Source organism: Sceloporus occidentalis, unplaced genomic scaffold (genome assembly GCF_023333645.1).
Source record: "Sceloporus occidentalis isolate IW3139 unplaced genomic scaffold, rSceOcc1.0.p SCAF_7, whole genome shotgun sequence".
Lineage (NCBI taxonomy): Eukaryota > Metazoa > Chordata > Lepidosauria > Squamata > Phrynosomatidae > Sceloporus > Sceloporus occidentalis.
The window spans coordinates 76308629-76329507 of record NW_028316987.1 but is presented as its reverse complement, the minus strand read 5'-3'; the positions used below and the strand labels follow the sequence as shown (position 1 = coordinate 76329507).

The following is a 20879-nucleotide window of genomic DNA, read 5'->3' as shown; positions in this document are numbered from 1 at the left end:
TTAAAATCCATAGAAAAAGGGAGAATGTGTGGGTGTGTACATATATGTTCATGTGCCTCTATTCACAAGGCATATAAACTATTCTACTGATGCACAATAGCCATTTGTGTTACAAAGGGGCTTTAACAGACTTTCACTACAACCACTATCAAAAATAATGCGCTTGTGTATTGTTCAGAATCAATTCAGAAGAGCCCAGCACAACCACATCCAGATGTCCATAGAAACGTTTTGATATAACTTCCTATTACATACTGCTTTTGGTGTGGGACAGAGGATATAATGGATTCTTAGTATGCCCAACATTGGTCTAAAATGCAGTGCCTTAAACTCTACTAGCTGCTTCAGCATAATTCCCAGAGGTTTCAATTAAAAAAAATAGTTTCCATTAATTATGTGCATGGGCATTTTAAGTCAAAGCAGACATTTTAAATTGAATCTTTGCTATTCAATTATAAAAAAATAAAAACAATTGAAGGACATTATTGTTTTTTTCCTGATTATCTATGTTTTAATAAGTTATGGCTTACTAATAAAATAGTTTGCACACATCTGTTCATTTTCTTTAAAAAAAATTCAGAAGAACACCAACGAATTATTATTTAAAACCATGGCATCTTTCCTTGTAAGGCTCTACAATAATTACGGTGTGTTGAAATGTCATATGCAAAATACACACAGTCGACTTAAAATGCCAAAGAGCAAGTAAGAGAGATGCATTAAGAGGAGAAGAATACAGTATAAAACCATACAAAAAAAGGAGCAGTGATTATGCTAGAGAAAGCCAAGGACAAACAGCAGTAGCAACTGCTAATGCTGCTGGATAAGGCGTCGGCGTTGAGAGGTTTTCCGTAGCAATTTTCGATAGTCATAAGGATTCTCCTTGGTTTTATTCTCTTCCAGAGGGCTCCCAGTGACCTTTGGCCTGCAGATTAAAGTACAGAAGTTTCTTAGAAATTATAGGCAACAATAATTAATTTGGTAAATATTGCTAATGTGTGGTTGTTGTTGCTGCCGTTGTTATTTGATTAACTTTATTCATACCCCACCCTTTGCCCAACTTGGGACTCAAGGCTGCTTACAAATTAAAATGATGATATAGTTAAAAGCAGACATAAAGTCAACATTAATATAGAATTAAACTACTGTATGAATCAATTTAAACACATACACTTACAATGGTAAAAGCAAATAAAACAGTACTGTGTAAAACAATACAGCACCCTTTTAAAAGGCTTTCCTCAAAAACGTCCAGATCATAAAGCTAGTCAGAATTTGGAAAAGCCTTCACTTATGGAAGGAAGACCATCAAGGAGGGAGCTATTTTACCTTTCCTAGGAAGGGATTTCCAGAATCTAGGGGCAACCATTGAGAAGGCCCTCTCCTGTATATCCATCAATTGCACCTGCAAAAATGGTTAGACTGAAAGCAGGGTCTCTTCTGAAAATCTCAAGCTTAACCTTTGTTCTCAGCAAGTAAGCAAGCAATAAATAAAACATCCTTTGAACAATTTAGGCGTGCCTGTCCCCAAGTCTATTGCCTTTGCAGTAGGTGGCAATATATGGGTAATGTAGGGAGGGAATATCAAATAAAAATGGTGCTTTGAGAGGTTGGGAGGTAAGAAATGTCATAAGAAAGTGGTTAAAGTTAATCAGGAATGACCTTCTGAATACTTCTCAGCTTATCTTTCTTCTTAGCCCTGGTAATGCCGAAGTGGAACTAGGAGGCTGAAAAGTCTTTGGTCGAGGATATTTCAGATAAAAGCTACTCTATTTTAGAACAGGAGAGTGGATTGATGATCTGCTTCTCTCTCTAACCCTGTCATGCTAATACACTATTTTTATAAATTAAAAGACAGAATACCAGCTGACTAATGTACACACATCACTGGATGATTCTTCCTGAAAACTGGCAGCTGGATGTGCAGAACCAGCCACACTGAAAATTATTTGTCAAGATCCAATGGTGTACTTTTATAATACCCAGTGCTATACTTCTGCATCCAACACCAGAAGAATTGGGACTGTGTTCTTTTTCTCCTCTGTTTACAGACCTCTGTGGCACCAGCAACTCATTCCAAATTTTCCTATGTGTGAGATCTCTGCAGGTTTGTTCACACATGGAAATCATCATGTATCTTCCAGTTATAGAGCAATGAGCATGCTGTACTCTAGGTAAGCTCATTTTGGGATCAGATAATCCTTTCTAAGAAGCAGAAAGTTTTCATGTGATTGCCCTATGAAGGTGCATTTATCTTCCTTCCTCCTGGTTTCCAGGCACGACCACAGGAGATATTAGTTTACAAAAACCACTGAAGATAGTGTGGAAGTGGTCCTTAGAAAGGCTGGCTAGTGGTATGATCATAGTTTAATTTGGGAAGCTTGTGGTCCTAAAGATGCTGAGCTACATTTCTCATTAGCTCCAGTAAGTATAGCTAATAGCTAAGGGTGAAGAGTTTCATTCCATTAACATTTGCAGAACTGGGGCCCAAAACAGATGGGCCAAATGACAGAGTTTCTTGCTGCGTTTGAGGCATAGTGCTTAGATGATGCATGTCCTGAATGTGGCGGGAAACCAAGTTGATGCCATGTCTTCCCAAAAGAACCAGGCCAAAAAGGAGCAGAAAAATCTACTCTTTTTTTCGCTGCTCAGTTCAAGACTGCCGCAGTGGCCTGGATCGGGGCTGGGCACGTGGGGTCCCTGTGGTCTCAGAGTTTTTTCGACCTGTCTGTATCGGGCCTGGATTTCACCCTCCCTGGTTTATGGTACATGGCACCATGACCTTTAATCATATCATCACACCCTATGGATCTCTACCTATGGATCATGGTCAAATTGTGCATAAACCTAGAACCTTAGTCTGTATTTTTTATTCTTGCATGGGGTTTTCATCTCCAGCATAGCAAGGTGTGGACTATATGGCCCTTGTGGCCTCTTCTATGATTATTATTTTAATTCTGATATGAAGGATAAATTCAGACTCAGCAGAATAGTGCTCTATGCAGGACAGGTTTAACATGGTTTAGTTCAATCCTATTGATTTCAGTGAAAACTAAGCATTAATGATGAGCTGTCCTAAGCAGTTTGCATTTAGTTTTGAGTAACTTTCATCACTCTGTTCTTTTCTTTCTTTCTTTTTTGGTATCACTCACCCTTCGCTAATCTTTAATATTGCAGTTCTAGACTCTCGTGGTGCCTTCTTTTCTCTTGTGCTGGTATTGCCATCATTTGAGATTAAATCAGTGGGTGAAAGTTCTTGATAATACAGATCTTCTACATCCAATATCTTGCCAAGACTATAAAAATACATACATAACACATGAACATATATTAAAAGAAAAATCAAGCCAACTCATATTCTGCACTATCTCAACAGACAAATACATTTCAGAAGTATTATATTTTGATTCATAACAGTTACTAGTCTCTACCTACAACTGATGTGTGTATGTATATACACATATATTTGTGTGTATTGCTATAGTAGGCATATGAAAAGATACTGGGTCAGATTACACTTTGTGGTCCCGCTTTGTATTCTAGTCCCACTTTATGTTCTCCATGAAGGCATGAAGAACATGCATGAAGAGAAATGTGGCAGTGTGCCTCAGGGGCTGTCCAAGAGACTTCACTGCCTGACCCAGAGCAGCAAATGACTCCCTCTCCTACATTCATGAGTCAGGATGCTTGGTACCTAAAGCCAGCCAAGTTATTCTGACATTTGAGGGGGAGGGGGAAATCCCACAAGCCCCTTTCTTCATCACTTGCAGTAAAAAATAAGTAAATGAATGAATGAATAAATAAAAAATAACCAACAAACTAACAATTTGCAGACTTTTCATGGTGCTTGAATTCTGATGCTAGGGCTGGCCTGAGGTGTGTTACAAGAACTTAAGATCTATCCATCCTGTTCAAAGATCTATTTTGCTAATCACAATTTCCTAAAATGACCAACCAGTAAACCCAGCAATAGTGCATGAAGGTAGTAGATCTCCCACTCTATTGCCACCTAGCAACCAGCATTCAGTGGCATACTGCTCTGGAATCTGGAGGTTCTGCCTAACCACTGACAGATCTATCTTCTATGATTGGGGATCTGAGGCTATTGCTTGTTTCCCCAACCCAGTGCCTTCTAGATGTTCAGGGCTAGACTTCCTTGCTGGCTGGAGATTATAGGGACTATATCTCAACATAAATGAGGGGAACCAGGAAGGAAATGGAAGGGATACCATAAACACACAAAAGTTGATAATGAATGTTTGGGAGAGTCTGGGATATAGTCTAATTAAGTCCGGGACAGACGTCACTGTGAATATAGAGAGTGTGTTTCCTCAAACCTCTGAGCCTGTGCCAAAGGTTTCGGGCAAGTTTCACCAAATTTGGGTTCTTAATTGTCACTGAACTACAACTCCCATCATCTCTGACCAATAGCCATGCTGGGTGTGAGGGATGAAAGCTAGACTCCAACAACATCTGGGGACCCAAGTTTAGAAATTGCTGGTTATGGGGAAAAATGAACAAAAAAAAAAAGGCACTCTAAGTTACCCCCCCCCCCTTTTAAAATAGTGTTATTGTAACATCAGATCTGATCTAATGAAACATGACCACCTTGTTATGTCCACTTTGTATGTCTCACTCATATAGACTGGGACAAACACAGCAACTACAGTCTATGAGAGATGGATCTGAGGTTGTTTTTCTGTCTCTGAACAAAATTAGTTTAAGAATACTTATTAGACAGCAATCCAAAAATTGTGTCAGCCCTTATTGTCCTTGAGGGCCAGAGATGTGTAGAGGCAATGTTCACAAGTCAGAATAAGAATAAGTCAGACTCAAGGTTCACCACAAGATAGAAAATCAAAACATCAGTGTTTTCAAAGGTCCCAGGGATGCAGCCTTTCGAAAGCATACAGCAAAACGTGCAATGAGTGTACTTCAGAGCTGTACCAAGCTTGAAAGGCTCTACAATTACTGGGCAATTTTCTGCAATGCCATTCTTACTGATATAATTAGGACTGTATTAAGTCTCCCTTTATAAAGCCTGGTTCAGACGGATTTATGTGTTTAACACCCATATGCATTCTACATGGCAATTTGGAAAGCAAGGTTTCTGCTCAATCATGGATGCAAGGCATTTAAATTTAGGCTTCAGTGTTTTGCGATATCAGAGAAAATGTGACATTATCAGGAGCATGTCAGGTTTTGAAATGAATGAATGAATGGCTTAGTCTGATCAATAAGGAACACAGAGATAATCACCATCTGCATGCTTAACTGTTTCAGTGCTAGGCCAGGCAGCCTGTATAAAAGAAGTAAATTAGATTTCAGTACAATATTAAGAAATATCCCATCACAGCCCATAGCACAGAGATATATTTACGTGTAGACTGCTGATGGATCCCATTTTACCTTATTAGAGATCACAATCATGTGAAAAATGTGTTGATGTGGGCATGGCAAAATTAGCCCTACAATTGAAGCAATTCAAGACCAACAAGGGGCTTAAGAACAGAGTGTCTTTAAGGATCAAACTACATATTACTCTGGAATTGAAAATATAGCTTTCTTTTTTCAAAAAGCAGGCTGCTTGGGAAAGTGGAGGGATTTGGGCTAGGATAGGGGGAGAGGGAGAGTCCAACTCTCTTTTCTGCAATAGTACCCTGATTTTAATTACACCTCCAAGCTGCTGTTTTTACCATTCATTGTGGAAGGAAAACCATAAACACACAAAAGTTGAAAATAGATATTTATTTGGTATGAATTGCAAATTTAAAAAATGGAGTGTATAATTTATGGGAAAGTATATGATGCTGCTATGAAATTCTAATACAAGATGAACTGATAGTATTCAGTAATAAATCTTTTAAAAATGTAAACTTTTATCCTGTTTATATTGCTCTCCAGTAGTGATAAAGCAAAATATTCAATCTCTTAAATATCACATTAATTATGCATTCTCAACATCACCTGAAAATATTACTGTGCTTTACATAGAAAAGAACAATTACCTGCTTTTTCTTGGTTTCCGCTTTTCATCCTGCACTGATTTCTGAAACAATAATTTTTGGTGTGATTACAACAATGCTCAACATATATACATTTTGTAGAACTGTTCATTTACAGCCCTTTTCTGTGAGCCACAAATTTGATATTGATAGGTCAATCTAATTTCATTTAATTTCACAGTTTCACATATATTCATTTATAAGTTTATTTGACTTTGTTTCTGCATCAAACCGCACCTTTAAAATCAAACTCATGCATGAAAATTCAACATTAAATACTTAAAATGCATTTTTGTATCAATCTTATCCTAAGATGTGCATCACACCATTTTCCTTGAGGTGAAAACTATTACATAAAATTTGGAGCTATGTGTAATCTAAAGGGAAAATGTATTGCCATCACTGTATTGGGCCAAGAAATGACAAGGTTGTGGACCAAAATTTGTTACAGATCTGTATTAAAATAACGGATAAATATCTTCTTCTTTCGCTGCATAGAAAAGGTACTACTTGGACTACAACTCCCATAATCCCCAAAACAGCTTGGGCATGCTAGACAATGGTAACTGAAAAACGTGGTCCAAAGAAGTAAGTTTTCCAAACTCGGTTTCCTTCTCCTTGGCACAAAAGAAAGCAGATCCTCTCTCCCCATGACACTCCTGATGCTATGAGTTCTCTGTGATCATGAATCCTGCCTCAGTACTAATTTAAAATGTCTAAATTGTCTATACTAATATGCGATTCATAAATGCCTTGACCTATCTTCCTGCCTTTGTTGTTTGTTGTTAACTGCTGTCGGGTCGATTGACAGCTACCTTATGAATGAGAGACCTCCAAGACCTGTTATCATCAACTGACTTGCTTAGGTCTTGCAGACTCAGTGCCTTCTTCCTTTTTTCCTGCTGCTTTCTACCTAAGCATTATTGTCTTTTCGAGTGAGTTATGCCTTCTCATGATATGGCCTAAGTACAAAAGCCTTAGTCTAATTATCTTGGCTTCTAGAGTGAGTTCAGACTTGATTTACTCTGGGACCCCATTTATTTTTATTGGTCTTTTTAGCAGTCACATGGTATCCACAGAACTCTTCTCAAGTACATTTCAAATGAGTTAATTCTTTTCCTATCTGCTTTCCTCATTGTCCAGCTTTCACAACCATACATAAAGGCTATTGCTACATAGAAATGGGAAATATGATGGCATAGACAATCCTAACTTTGGTAGTTAATGATATATCTTCCTACTTAGGATATTGTCTGGTTCCTTCAGAGCTGCCCCTCCAAGTCCTTGTCTTCTGACTTCTTGACTGCAGTATCCATTCTGATTAATGACTGAGCCAAGGTAAGGAAAATCTTGAACTATTTCAATGTTTTTACCATCTCCTTTAAAGTTAGGTAAGTATTGTAATCTTATGGCCATTATTTTTGTTTCTTCAATGTTCAAATTTAAACCTGTTTTTGCTCTTTCTTTCTTCCTTTATTTTTTGCAGTAACCATTCCAAGTCTGCTATTTTTCTGTTGGTAGCAAGACGTTATTTGCATGTCTTAAATTGTTGCCATCCCTTCCTTCAATTTTCACACCTTGTTCTCCCAAGTCTAATCCTACTTTATCAATCTGCCTTTGTATGTACTCTCTATTCCAGAAATGCCTCTTTTGTTTTCTCTTCAGGCTCACTTTCCCATGGTGAAACCATACACCCTGCCTATACAAGTGCAGTTAAGGCACTATGTATGTGACAAGACAATTACTGGACTGTTCTATTGCTCTCTTATCTTCAGCAGCTTTTAAAATCTTTCCATACAATGTGATGCTAGGTATTTGGAAATTATATTTCAAAGTGCAAAAATGGGTCTGATATGGATCTCATTTATAGAAACATGAGTCACCAGTTACCTCCCATCATGTGAGAGATTAGAATCTGGTTACAATACATTGCTAGATTCTAGAGCAAATACGATTATTCTGCTCTACAAAGAAGTGGTAATATGTAGTCCAAGGCCATTTTTGCAGTCACTCGTTGCCAGTGCTACTTCACCATCAATAAAATGGTGCTACAGAATCCTTCATGGTTTTACCTTCTTTCATTTCTAGAAAAGAAAGACACTATTTTCTGCAGTTTGGAAGCACTCTATGGCATAGAAGGATGCTCTGACATCTTCTAGAATGATGGAGAGCCAACACATTTGTTGCTGAAGTTTGGTGGCACCTTCAGTGATAGGAAGAAACTCAAGAACTGTAGTAGCAGCAGCAGTGCAGCCCCCCTGACTTTGGGGATTTGGCCACTCTTGCTCTAGTCTACAGTGTATGAAGCAAGATTGGGGGCCAGGAAGATAGCTCATCAGTATAACAATGATTCAGGTTCCCCTGACTTGCAGTGGATAAAAGGGCCTAAGGTAACGATCTTAAGATAATATGCCTTTCTCAACATATGGCAACCCCATAGATTTCATATAGGAAATATGTGGTTTTGTCAATTCACCAGTGGTTTTGCTAGTTCCTTCCTGTGAAATATAGCCTGCAGCACCACGTATTCACTGGTGGTCTCCCATCCAAGTACTTCCCAGTCTTTGACTCTGCTTACCTTCTAAGATAAAAAAGATCTGATGCCTATAGGGTATTTAGGCAATTTTAAGATTACCCATTTTGAAATTAGATAACGCTGAAGTTGGACATACTTAAATATATGTTCACTGGTTCATAACATTATTGTGCCCCTAGAAAATGCCTCAACATCACTATGGTATAAATGAAGGTCAACGTATGCCTTTTCTTATTCCTGCACACCAGACCTTTGCTCCAGTAAAAAAAATCAGTGGGGTAAAGAAAGAAGCAAATGGAAAGTTGAAAGTTTGGCTTTGAATTGCTATGTATCATCAGCCATGTTGGTGCTGAATTATAATTTCCAACTCCTTCTTTCAGAGGGGCTCCTCATTTTTAACACTTATGTGGTAGGCATGAACAATATGATCTCTTCCACACTAAGAATAGCTGGATCTATTGAATTCAAAGTAGAGTGGTGTAGTAGTTTGAGTATTGGACTAAGGGTCTGGGAGGCCAGGGTTCAAATCCTTGCTCAGCGATGGACATCCCCTGAGCCAATCATACTTAGAGGAAGGCAATGGTAAATCCCTTTTGGACAAATCTTGACAAGAAAACCCTGTGATGTTGGAAGTGACTTGAAGACACACAACCACAACAGTTGAATTTGTACAGGGTGGATGGTGCAAAATGTCATTTCAGTTAAAGCTTCAAAGATTTGAAGAAATTTGCAATTTGTGTATATTTGATAAATTCAGGACAAAATGAACTTGCCACTTAAAAAAAATTGAGTTTAGAAGAAATAAAAACTGACAGCCTGCCCCATCCTTACCTGTAGCCAATGACAGTGCCATGGAGTACTTAATGATTTTATATTTACACATAATTATTTTCCTATCTGCTTTCCTCATTGTCCAGCTTTGAATTCCACAGCATTCAGTGCAACCAAAACATGTGATTTGCCTGAACATGCCAAAGAGGTTGAAGAACAGGCTATTCAAATCATCAGACACACTTTGAAGGAAGCCATAGATGCAAACCTTCTTGCTGTTACTTACTTACTACTCCAGTTTTGTAAATGCCAACTGTGTCAACTGACTATTACAAGAGACATAAAGCTGCCACTATCACTCTGTATCTCTTTATTCCTCTCATTTTTAGAATGTCTATTGTGCCACAAAGTATAAGGCATTACAAGGTATGTAACAACACTGTTACGCTTTTGATCTCTTCTCCATGGCCTTACCTTCCTGACTCTCTGGAGGGGGTAAACACACAATGTAAAGATATCACATCACAAATTTATTGTCATAGATGTTACAAGAAAGAGGGAGCAGAGAGATCTGAAAAAGCATTCACTTTATGTCTTAGTTAAATTGTTTAGTCCTCCCTTTAAAAAAACCCTGCTATAATTTTGGTTGTGTGCCAGCAAAAGCAGCAGTCTGACTAAGCAAATGTACTCTGTCACCTGCTGCTAAGTAGGTCAATAATATGCATATGCCACTAGCAAGTGGGCTTAATTGCTCTTAAGAGGAACCAAGGAAAACAGCTTTTCCCATTTCCTTTTGACACATCTGATCAACCTTTCCCCAGTTCTTTCCTTTTATTAGGTCTGGGGTCAGAATTTGAAAGTTTTTAAGAATACATGACCTTACAGGGAAAGAATTACAAGGAGATACCTAGAATATTTTTTTCTCTTGGACAATTTCCCTGAATTTATGGAAAAGTTATAGGAATGTAACAGAAACAGAGTTGCTGTTCTTAGGGTACAAATCTGATACTTTTGAAAATGACAGCTTAGTTGTATTGATGTCAATGGAGTACGTAATTAGACCAAAAATTCACAATAGACTCACTTAGGCCTATAAACCCAGTAGTCTTGAATAAGAACTGCCTGTTATAAATTAACTATGAGCAATATATAAAAGTGAACAGTTTGAATCATATCATTTGACAATGTATGTCATGGCAGGAGCTGAGCAGTGCTTTGCAGCCTTGGAAACTGTTTTTTGGAACCGGACAGTGCTTTGCAGCCCAGTAAGTTGGTGCACTGGGGCTTACTCTAGAGATACAAAGAAGTGAGCTGTGTTTTGCATGTTTGAAAGCTGTTACACTGGGACATATTTCTGAATAGAGACACCTTAGACCTGAGCTGTGATTTGTATAGGGTTGTCACATTTCTCTATTCCACAGGGCAAGGGGAAAACCCCAGGGTAAGAGCTCTGCCTTGAAAGCTGCTCGTATATATATTTTCCTCATTCATTAGACTTGATGCTTTTTATTTAAATAGCATGTTTAGTACCACTGTGGTTGATGCCTAATATAACATGCTTAATGGATTCACCAGGAGCTGCCTCTTGTAATATCACCATTGCCTGCTTCTTGTGATATCACAAGAGGTCATTCCTAGGTCTCAGGTCCTGGCACAGTCCTGATCTAGCTTTGTGCTCTTGATGATGAAATGTCTAAATTAGAAAGGATTACATCTGGCTATTCTGTTTTGATGTTGCCTCTGCCCCATCCACTTCTGGAAGATGGGCTCTAAACTCCTTTAGGCTCCCCCAAATGGTCCCCACTCAGCTTACATGTATAAGACTATAATATGTAGAATCTTCAGGGTTGTTCAGTGTCTTAGGTTTCTGGGGTCTCCTTGGGCTTCTCTGCACAGGCTGAGCATCCTCTGGTTTGGCGGCAGCTGCAAGAGAGAATCACAAGGCAAAAAGCATCCTTGTTAAAGAAAGAAGAAAATGCATTTGTTTTACATGAGAGAGATACTTTGTCATACAATAAGCTCTTAGAGGTAGTAATGATGCACATATTTTTGAGACCTAGAAATGCCATCAAAAATATACAAGATGACTAGCTCACTATAGGGATCCCATGGTCACTATTATGTGTAAAAATAAATTCATCCATCAATTCATTCCAAAGATTGCAAAACACTTGGCAGGCAATGAAATACTCCCCTGACTCCTAATTTTTCGGGAGCAACCTCACTTCCATACAACTACCATCTCAGCTCATGTTTATGTATTTTACATCCCACAAATCCACTTATAACCTGCCAGCCAATTGCTTAGCCAAATCAGGGGATGCAGGAACAGCCAGTGATGTGACGAAGGGAGAAAACATCTCAAAAGGTTTTTCCCCCTTCAGAGTAAAAGAGATGACATAATCCACTGTCACCATAGTAACTGATGTACCCTCCTAGCTCTAGTGCTAGTAGTTTAAGCAGGAACATTTTTTTTGCTAGATTGTTTGCATTTCTAATTAAAAGCTAAAGGGCAGCTTTTAGCTATCTGGAGAGCTTTTGGTAAAGCTTGATGCATTTTACAAGTATGCAATCAGAAATAAGCAGCACTGAGTTCCATAGAGCTTACTCCCAGGTAACTATCCATAAGATTGCTTTTATGCTCTGTAGACTCAATTGTGAATTTTTATCTGTTGCATGTTTGTTTGGGAGATCTCTGTTTTATGGTGTAGTTTTAAACCAAAGCATTACACTTGTGAATATACAAAGCAGAAAAGCAGGATATACATTTAAAATTGTTTTGTCTCTTGTACTTTTAATTTTGTTGTATTTTAAATTGTAAACGTACATTGGCAGAAAGCTGGTGTATCAGTGCAGCAAATAATTAACCTTGAAATTCAGAAGAGGCTTGAGGAAATTTGTCTCAAAAGATTCTCTCACAATCTTGCCAATACACTCCAATCCAGGGTCTCAAAAGCTCCTTTCCTGGACTACAACATCCAGAATCTCCCATGGCTATGAGGGCTGGGGAATTCTGGAGATCATGGGTTTAAATCCTGTTGAGAGCTTTGTTAGTGTTATTTGCTGTAAAGTCATCTTAGACTTATGAATGAAAGACCTCTAAGATCTCTGCTGCCCTCTCAGGTGTTATAAACTCAGGGCTGTGGCTTTATTGATTGAATCATTCCATGTCTAGTGTGGTCTCCCTGTTTTCCTGATTGGGATGTTACACGTGCAAAACAATAGAACATTTTGTCTGATTTCACAACATTTGTATTCAGTTCAAATGAGTTGTGCCATGTGGTATCGTTGCGCATGCAGATGTGCATTTTTGGCTTAAATTGGCAATAGCATTTTTTTTGGTTGCACATTCAGTTGTGCAATTCTGCTACTCAGCACAAAAGCCTTGTAACACAGTGTACGGCTCTGCATGTAGAGTTTACACCACACAAACCCAGTACAGGAATACAGTCACTGTTTCCCAATGCAACCTTTTGATGTTTAGCTCTAGCTGACAGTTACAACCCTCCAACTTCCATACTTTTCTCCCTTAAGCAGTTTAGAATAGCTAGAAGTGCTTTAATATGTTAGGCTGAAAACCTATAGCTAATGGGAAACTTCAGTTGTGGCCATTCTAATTTGTCTGCCCAATGAGAAAACCTCTTGGAGGCTAATAGCAAAGCTTTGTTTTGTACATAGTGATGGGGATCTAAGCATTCCAATCTGAAAATAAAATATGGAATCCACCATCATTTCATAACCACACAAATGGAACTAATTCTTACTGAGGGGATAAACCTCTCTCTGAGCTGTGCAACTTCAGATGGTAAGGGGAATGTCCCCTACACCCCAAAGATTGCTACACACAGAAAACCAGAATGTGAGGGAAGGTTTTAGATGAGGACTTTCCTCCTTGATGTCTTATTTTCTATGTAACTACTAAACAAAAGCAGGTATGTAATGTTAAAGAAGTAAAAGGTATAATATTACATAAACAAATTGACAAAGCTCTAGTATATCACAACAGAGACCACAATCTTGCAAAGAGTTTGTAGGAAATGTCCAGCAAGGGGAAACTTCGTTTGTAGGTTATTAGGGGTTATGATGGTTTTTCTTTTGATTTATCCTTTTCTATGTAGACATGAATATTTTTTTCTTGCATGGACCATTCATTTACACAAGAGCTGGAAGGTACTTTGGAGGCCATCTAATCCAACTTCCTGATCAAAGGCCTTAAATGCTGGATACAATTTCAGCATCTCCATGTCTAATACCTCCACCTCCAAGAAGCATCTCCAACAAAGAAGAGCCCACCAAGTCTGGTGGCACTCTGTTCCACTGTCTCTTCATCTCATTCATTTAAGAAGTTTATTCTGCATTTAGCTAAAATCTATTTCCCATGAACCTCTCCACTCACTGATTCAATCTCTGCCCTCTGGAACAAAGGGGAACACAACTACTCCATGTGGGCTGCAAAGGGTTTTCCTTTTTTGCCAGCATAATTTCAGTATTTGAATAGTGTCCCATCCCACTGCTTTATTTTCCCTTCTCCAGGCTAAATATACCCAGCTTTTTTCATTATTCTCCACAAGACTTCATTTCTAGCAAAGTGATCCTCCAACAGTGGTGTGAAGTAGGCCATTGTTATACGAGCTCTGAGGTCCACTTTATAGTTTCATTGGGGCAGATATGCCACCTTTGCCTAACCCATTCATCTAAAATAAATGTTACATGCTAAAGAACTTGCTCATGGGAACAGCCTGTTCCATCCACAGCTATTTACTGCATTCACCTTGAGATGACCTATATGGACAGGAAAATGAAAAATTTGCTCTGATGTCTCGCAGAAGCTTGTTATCCCTGGTGGTAAGGAAAATGCTGTTCTACCACCATCATAATACCATTTTAATTAAGAAAGTGGCACAAGCATTTATAATCAGAAACGATCAGCAATACATCAGTGTAAGTACCAGCACAATTAGCTGTATAACTTTTGCTTTGTTACATGTGATAAATAATGCCTTGGAAAGGTCACAGATATATTGGAGGACCAAAAGGAATAATGTTAATTTACAATATAGTTGAGTAATGAATACATTTATTGTTTTAGCTTATTTGAAATGCAGATGGGCCCTAATTTAATGAATGCAAAATTATCTCTCTAACATTTTGTTTCCTGAAGAACAATGGTCCTTTTCTATACGAAGGTGCAGTCAATTTGCTACAGACAATGAAATCTCAATGCAATTAATTCATTTTCTACACTAAAAGAAAATACACAGCAGTCTTCCATTTAAAGGAAATATGCAGAGTCAGATTAGAATCTCATCTAAAATTGTTTCACTGTATCAGTATGTATACTGTACGCGTGTGTACGTATACACATACATACATACATACATACATACATGAATCGTGTGTGAATTTGGTGAGCCAGTTTCCTTTCCCTCTCCTTTGCACTTGAGAGGGAAAAAACCCAAAGCTTACTTTCAAGGCCCATCTTGAAAGTATGAATAAATTGTTAGCAGTTAACAAATAGAGATATCACCATGGTTTGATATCCTATGTGTTGATGTAGTTTATTCTAGACATGGGTAATCATATTCAGACAAAATAAGAAACTGGTTTGTTTTAAATAGTAGGTATCTCCATGTAGTTTGTAGAAGATGGAGCAAACTTGTTTTCTGCTGCTCCAGAGACTAAAACCCATGCAGGATTGTACAACTAAAGCACTCCTGAAATTTGCCCATCCAACCTCTGCTTGAAGACAGCCAAACATGGAGAGTCTGCCAATGGATCTGAATTACATGGAAAAAGATTCCAGCTAAACATTAGGAAGAGCTTTTTTTTTTAAAAAAAATGTATTGTTCAACAATGGCATAGAGGGTTTTAGAGGGTGGCAGACTCTATGTTTGGCCATCTTCAAGCAGAGGTTGGATGGGCATATTTCAGGAGTGCTTTAGTTGTACATTCCTGCATGGGTTGGAATAGACAGTCCTCATGGTCCCTTCCAACTCTTAACATTTTGTGGCTCCATGTGAATGGAATCTTCAGATCACAGGGTCAGATTGCAGGAAAATGGCAATTGTATATATGGAATCTTCAAGCCAATATCATGGCATGATGGATGTGTCCCAGTCACCAGAGCATAGGATAACAATATCCTGAGCCTTCTCTTTTCTTAAAAATGATGTTTCCCAAAACATTAAATTCTTGGTCACAACATATCAGCCTGTTTTCTTACTAACCTTTCACCTTGGGTGGCCAACAAAAATAATCTACAGGAAATATAGCTAGAATCAAAAGTTAACTGCTGGAAGCAATGTGGGCTGTCAGAAATGAATAATGTTGGTCTATTCATAGCTAAAGGCAGACAAGCATGCCTGTTTGGCATACAAAGTACTATTTTTGGATTCCCATATCACAGCTGTAAGATGACACACTGCACAAGTGAAGAGGAAGGAAATGTGTTCAATTATCACGTGGACTATTAGAACAATCATGTAAATAGACACGCCAAATGATTTAAAGAAAAACAAAAGATTAGCAGTTAATGCCATTCACTGATGCCTTTACTGGAAATGAGAACCACAATGATGCATATTGGCAGGAAATTTCCTCTCCAGAATCACTGCTTCCTAAAGAAGAGGAAAAAAGATATGCCTCTTTCTAATTAAGACTCTATTTATGAGGTAAGTCTTTGCCTCTGACAGATGGCATGGCTGAGGAAACAGAAACAGTGCTGGAGGAAAACATCTTATTTACTTTATTATTTTTTTAAAAAACAATTCCATTTTAGTCACTGATCCTGAATAATCAATAGCTTTCACTGCAGTATTTTTAATCTATAACAGGATATGATCACTCTACTGCCAGGTAGGGACCCAATCATGCAAAATAAGAGTCGTCTATCCTATGTTGTAAGAGCTACAGCATATATTTTGGAACTGCTAGCAGTTATAATCCTGGTCTTTTTCAGAAATAATGATGAAGTACTGTTACAGAGCATTATAACTTCTGGCAATTTTGGAATACACAGATACATTGTTTACAAGCAGTGAACTCATGCAGACTGACCAAATATATTTAAACAAGAACTAGAAATTCTGCATGGCATAGTGGTTTGAATGCTGGACTATTACTCTGGAGACAGGGGTTCGATACCCTGCTTGGACATGAAACCCACTGAGTGACCTTTGGCAGGTAACATGACCTCAGCCTCAGGGGAAGGCAATGGCTAACATCCTCTGAACAAATCACCAAGAAAACCCCATGACAGGCTTACTTTAGGGTCTCCAGGAGTCAGAAACGACTTGAAGACACACAACAATGAGATTCTGGCTTGCTTATCCTTAGGGTTTGAATTGAATATCAGACAAATATCAACACATACAGTGGGCCCTTGGTATTCTCTGGAGTTTGGTACCAGGATGCCCTGTGGATGCTAAAATCCATGGATGCTTAAGTCCCATTAAATACAATGGCATAGTAAACTTGTGTCCCTTATATAAAATGGCAAAATCAAGATCTCCTGTTTTAATGTATATATATTTTAAAAAATATTTCAAGCCATGGATAGTTGAATCCATAGATACAGAATTGTGATATGGAGGGCTGACTGTATGCAAAAATCAAGTGAACACTGAACGCTGACATCTTTTTTCATTGATGACCATGATAAATGAGGCTGTGTTGTGATTAAGAGGCTCTACTGGGACTACTGAGAGATACTATAGTCCAGTCGTAAAGAGTGTTGGGCTGGAACTTGAGCAATTTCAGCTTTAATCTCAGGGTGGGCAAACATCCAAACATTCCATCAAAATATTTTCAAAAATTGAGGGTGGATATTTTTCAGGGGAAAAAATATTGTCCAAAAATTTGGGTACATCTGCCTTGGAGTTAGTCCTCTAAAGTCCTCTGTCAGGGGTATAATGTGGCTCCCAGTGGGTAGCAGTGTGAGTTTCTATGGAAAGTTCACTCAGGCACCACTGAAATTTTAAAGTAAGGTCCAGTACAGACCGCCACAAAGGGGCGGCCTGCACCTGCCCCTTTTTGGCTGGATTGGGGCCAGGACAACCTCACTGGCAGCCCAAATCCGGTGTTTTTCCAGGCCAAAGAGAAGGGGCTCTTTGGCCTAGAAAAGGGATGCCCTTGCGCCTTAGGCGCCCAGTGCACCCTGGCACTAAAGAGGAGAAAGGGGCAGCCTCTTTCTCCTCTAGATCATTGGCGTGGCTGTGTAGAGCAGCTTCTTCTTTGCGGCATCATTAGGGCTGCGATGTCGTCCTATGACACTGCTTCCTCTGCGTGACGTGTAGATGCTGCACATCACACACGTCATCATGGCGGCCCCCGTTGGTTGATGACGGCAGCAGCATGTTCTAGGGTTACGGACCGTGCGGTTGCTGTGCTGTCTGGAACCCTAGAATTAGCGCTGCCACGCGGCTTCATGCCTGTCTGTACCGGGCCTAATATTCCTAGCCACATTCTGTGGTAGTTTGGGGTATGGGGATGACTGGCTAGAAAAAGGATAAACTTACCCTCCCTGTGCACTGTGTAAACCCTCCCTCTCAGTTTCTGTGTGGTGAATGAAAACTGTTCCCTTTGTCCTTTTCAAAAATACATGTAATTAATGTGATAGATATCTGCAATCCAAAAGTGATTTCATTCAACTCTGGGGCAGTTTCTCCTTTGTTAAATAAATGCATATTGAGCAATGAAGTTTTTTTTAAAAAAGATCTAGATGCCCTTTTTAAATAATTGTTTTGAAGAGAGTGTCATTATTTTCCACCCCTTTTATTTAACCTTCTAAAATTCTAGCTTTTCATTTTTCTTGTGCGCCTCAGGGAGTTAGTCATTTGTAAGCAGTAACAGCATTGTTCAGTGTGATATAAAATGGGATTTGGAAAAGGAAAAACACAGTTGTGGAGGGAAGGAATAAATTTAGAGCCATTTTACACTACATAATTTTGGCATTAATGATTACATTTTAAGTGTCATGGCTGCATCCTATGGAATCCTGGGATTGGCAGTTGGGTGTCAGCCAGAGAAGTCCAGTGCCACACTAAACTACAAAGGCCAGGATTCCATAGGATGCAGCCAGGACACTTTACATAGAATCACAACACTAATTGTATAGTGTGAAAGGGCCCCTAACTCTTTCTGTGCAGTACATCCTCCAATATTCCCCCCACCATATGTCTATAAATTCCTTAAGAAAACAAAAAGATATAGTTCAAAATTATGCATTAAAAGTAAAAGTTAACTTGACCCTCAAGTTGGGAACAAATGGGCAATTTAAATTGGTGTAGCCCTCACTGATTGGTCCAGGCCTAAGCATGCGATTCTCAAGTTTAGTTGGGTTTACTTTTGAATTAATTGTTTTATTATTGAAGCCCAAGAGTTTAAGCCCACTTACTACCCAGGATGTGCCATTGAGCTCAGTGGACTGTCTGGTTGTGATCAAAGCAAACTAAATTGGAAGAAAACCCACTGAAACCAATGTGCTTCTTTAAATCATGTTGATAGAATTGGGATGCAAACCTGTTTGAGCCTAATACACCAAGTCTAAGCTAAGCAGAAACTAAAGTTTGTGGTTTACATCTGGAACATATTTCAAATATTTCTTTTCTTGGAAATTTAGAACACTGTAAATAATAAAGTTATCTTTGAGTTGTGTGAACAGAATTAAACAGAACGTAACCGACAACTACATTTTACTTGAACATAAATGGTATAAATTTGGTGAATAGCTGGACATTGTTGTTGTCATGTGCCTTCAAGTCATTTCCGACTTATGGTGACCCTAGAGAAAAACTATTATGGGTTCTTCTTGGCAAGATTTGTTCAGAGGAGGTTTGCCATTGCCTCCCCCTGAGGCTGAGAGCATGTTATTTACCCAAGGTCACCCAGTGGCTTTCATTGCTGAACAGGGAACCTTGGTCTCTACAGTCATAGCCCAACATTCAAACCTCTATGCCATGACTTGACACTGGGCCCATACAAATAGTTCCACAGGATCAATGTTGGGGGGAATACAATGTAGGCCATTTAATTACCACTACTATTAAACTCACCAGACCTGCAAATATGAACTCACCAACAGAATCAGCTCTCATATTAGACAGGGGCAGGTGACTGCCTGGGGCAACTGATGCCAGGGGACAGAAGTAGCAAGAAACCTTGTTTGTTTATCCTGAACCTCTGCTGTTCCCTGCATTGAAGGGCAAAGCCTTGTAGGCTCTATGGCATGTCCTAGCCACCTAAACTAGCTTGCTCCCTCAGATACAGTGGATGAATGTTGAAGAAAGATTCACCAGCCCATCTAATTGGTCCCCATATGTGGAATGGGCAGAGAGCACAATACTGTCCTTTAGTTGAGGCAGCATAATGTTTTGGACTAGCTTTGTTCACCAGGGAAGTGTTTCATACAATTATACAATCCTTAGGCTTTGGAGGTACTAAATACCTGAGTTACCTTCTTCCACTTTTCATCATATATGAATAGAAAGTAAAGGAAATGTACATCCAGTCATAGATTATTTTACATCTCTCATATGTATTCTGAAAAGACAGGCATTTGCTATTTCCCATGTTAATCTCTGAACAGTTAATACATATTAGGTAAGACATGCTGTCAGGCCTCATATTAACTTTTACCAAAATACAGCTTAATGACATTAATGCATAAACAAGCGCACATGGATAGTACTAAGATGAAGGATTGTGGAAAAATTATAGAGGGGGGCTTTCTGTTCCCCCTCTCACACACAAGCCTTACTTTCAGAAACACAGAGACCAAAGAATAGTTAACAGAATAGGCACAAAAGCACCGTTTTCCGGTTTATCTTTCTTCTATTATTCTTGAATCCACTTGATTTTAGATCTCTTGAATGACTGACTTTGTGTATTTCTCTGAGGTGTTCTACTATCAGATGCTGCCTTTAGAAAAAGCTGGAACTGGTTTCTTTTCATTATCCTGATTATTATGGTGTTTTAATGTTTTATTGTTAGGAACAATGAGGTGGAATATAAATGGCACCAATGAATGTAAGATCAAGCTGTAAATTTGGGTTTTCTCTCATTGCTTGAATTTAGCATATAAATCCAACTTTCCTCTCCAATAAATTGTTCAAATAATTATAGGTCCTTTGGCTGTAAGAAAACTCCCTTGGATTTAGTAATGTTTAGCTCAGTAACTTCGTTATTTTCAGATAAAGTAGGTCCAGCACAATTAAGGTACTGATTGCTTTTGGAGTCCAAACCCACAAATTATGTTCCTAGCCCTCTGAGTACTTTTTTTTACCAGTAGAGTTACATTTTCAAATGTAACTTTTTTTTCTTATACAAATATAACAGTTGTTTTTACTTAGATTTTTTACTACACCTATAATTATTGAAGAAAATCTAAAAGGATGTAAGTTACACCACAAAAGGAAATTACCCCTTGCTATGTTACAAACGTAATATAACTTCGTTTCAAACAGATAGCTGGGCTACTTTGTTTCAATATGATAAAAAGGAAGAAATTTTGTGCCCTTTAAAATTAGCCAAATTTGGCATAAACATTTTTGTACTCCAGTCTACTTCTT

At 38.6% G+C, this 20879-nt stretch overlaps 1 protein-coding gene across 3 annotated transcripts in view; it reads right to left on the bottom strand.

Moving 5' to 3' along the window:
- Positions 1-532: 532 nt before the first annotated feature.
- The window catches only part of MYO3A (myosin IIIA), a 191110-nt gene continuing 170763 nt past the window's right edge, over positions 533-20879 (bottom strand). For 2 of the 3 annotated variants that reach the window (XM_089533390.1, XM_089533392.1), the window contains 5 exons: positions 11126-11235; positions 6009-6049; positions 5276-5299; positions 3153-3296; positions 533-925 (listed from right to left, as the gene is read on the bottom strand). In XM_089533390.1, the coding sequence (XP_089389516.1) occupies positions 811-925; positions 3153-3296; positions 5276-5299; positions 6009-6049; positions 11126-11235 (434 nt within the window). In that variant the 3' untranslated portion in view covers positions 533-810. The remainder of the gene's footprint in view (positions 926-3152; positions 3297-5275; positions 5300-6008; positions 6050-11125; positions 11236-20879) is intronic. The other variant, XM_089533391.1, reaches the window with a different exon arrangement.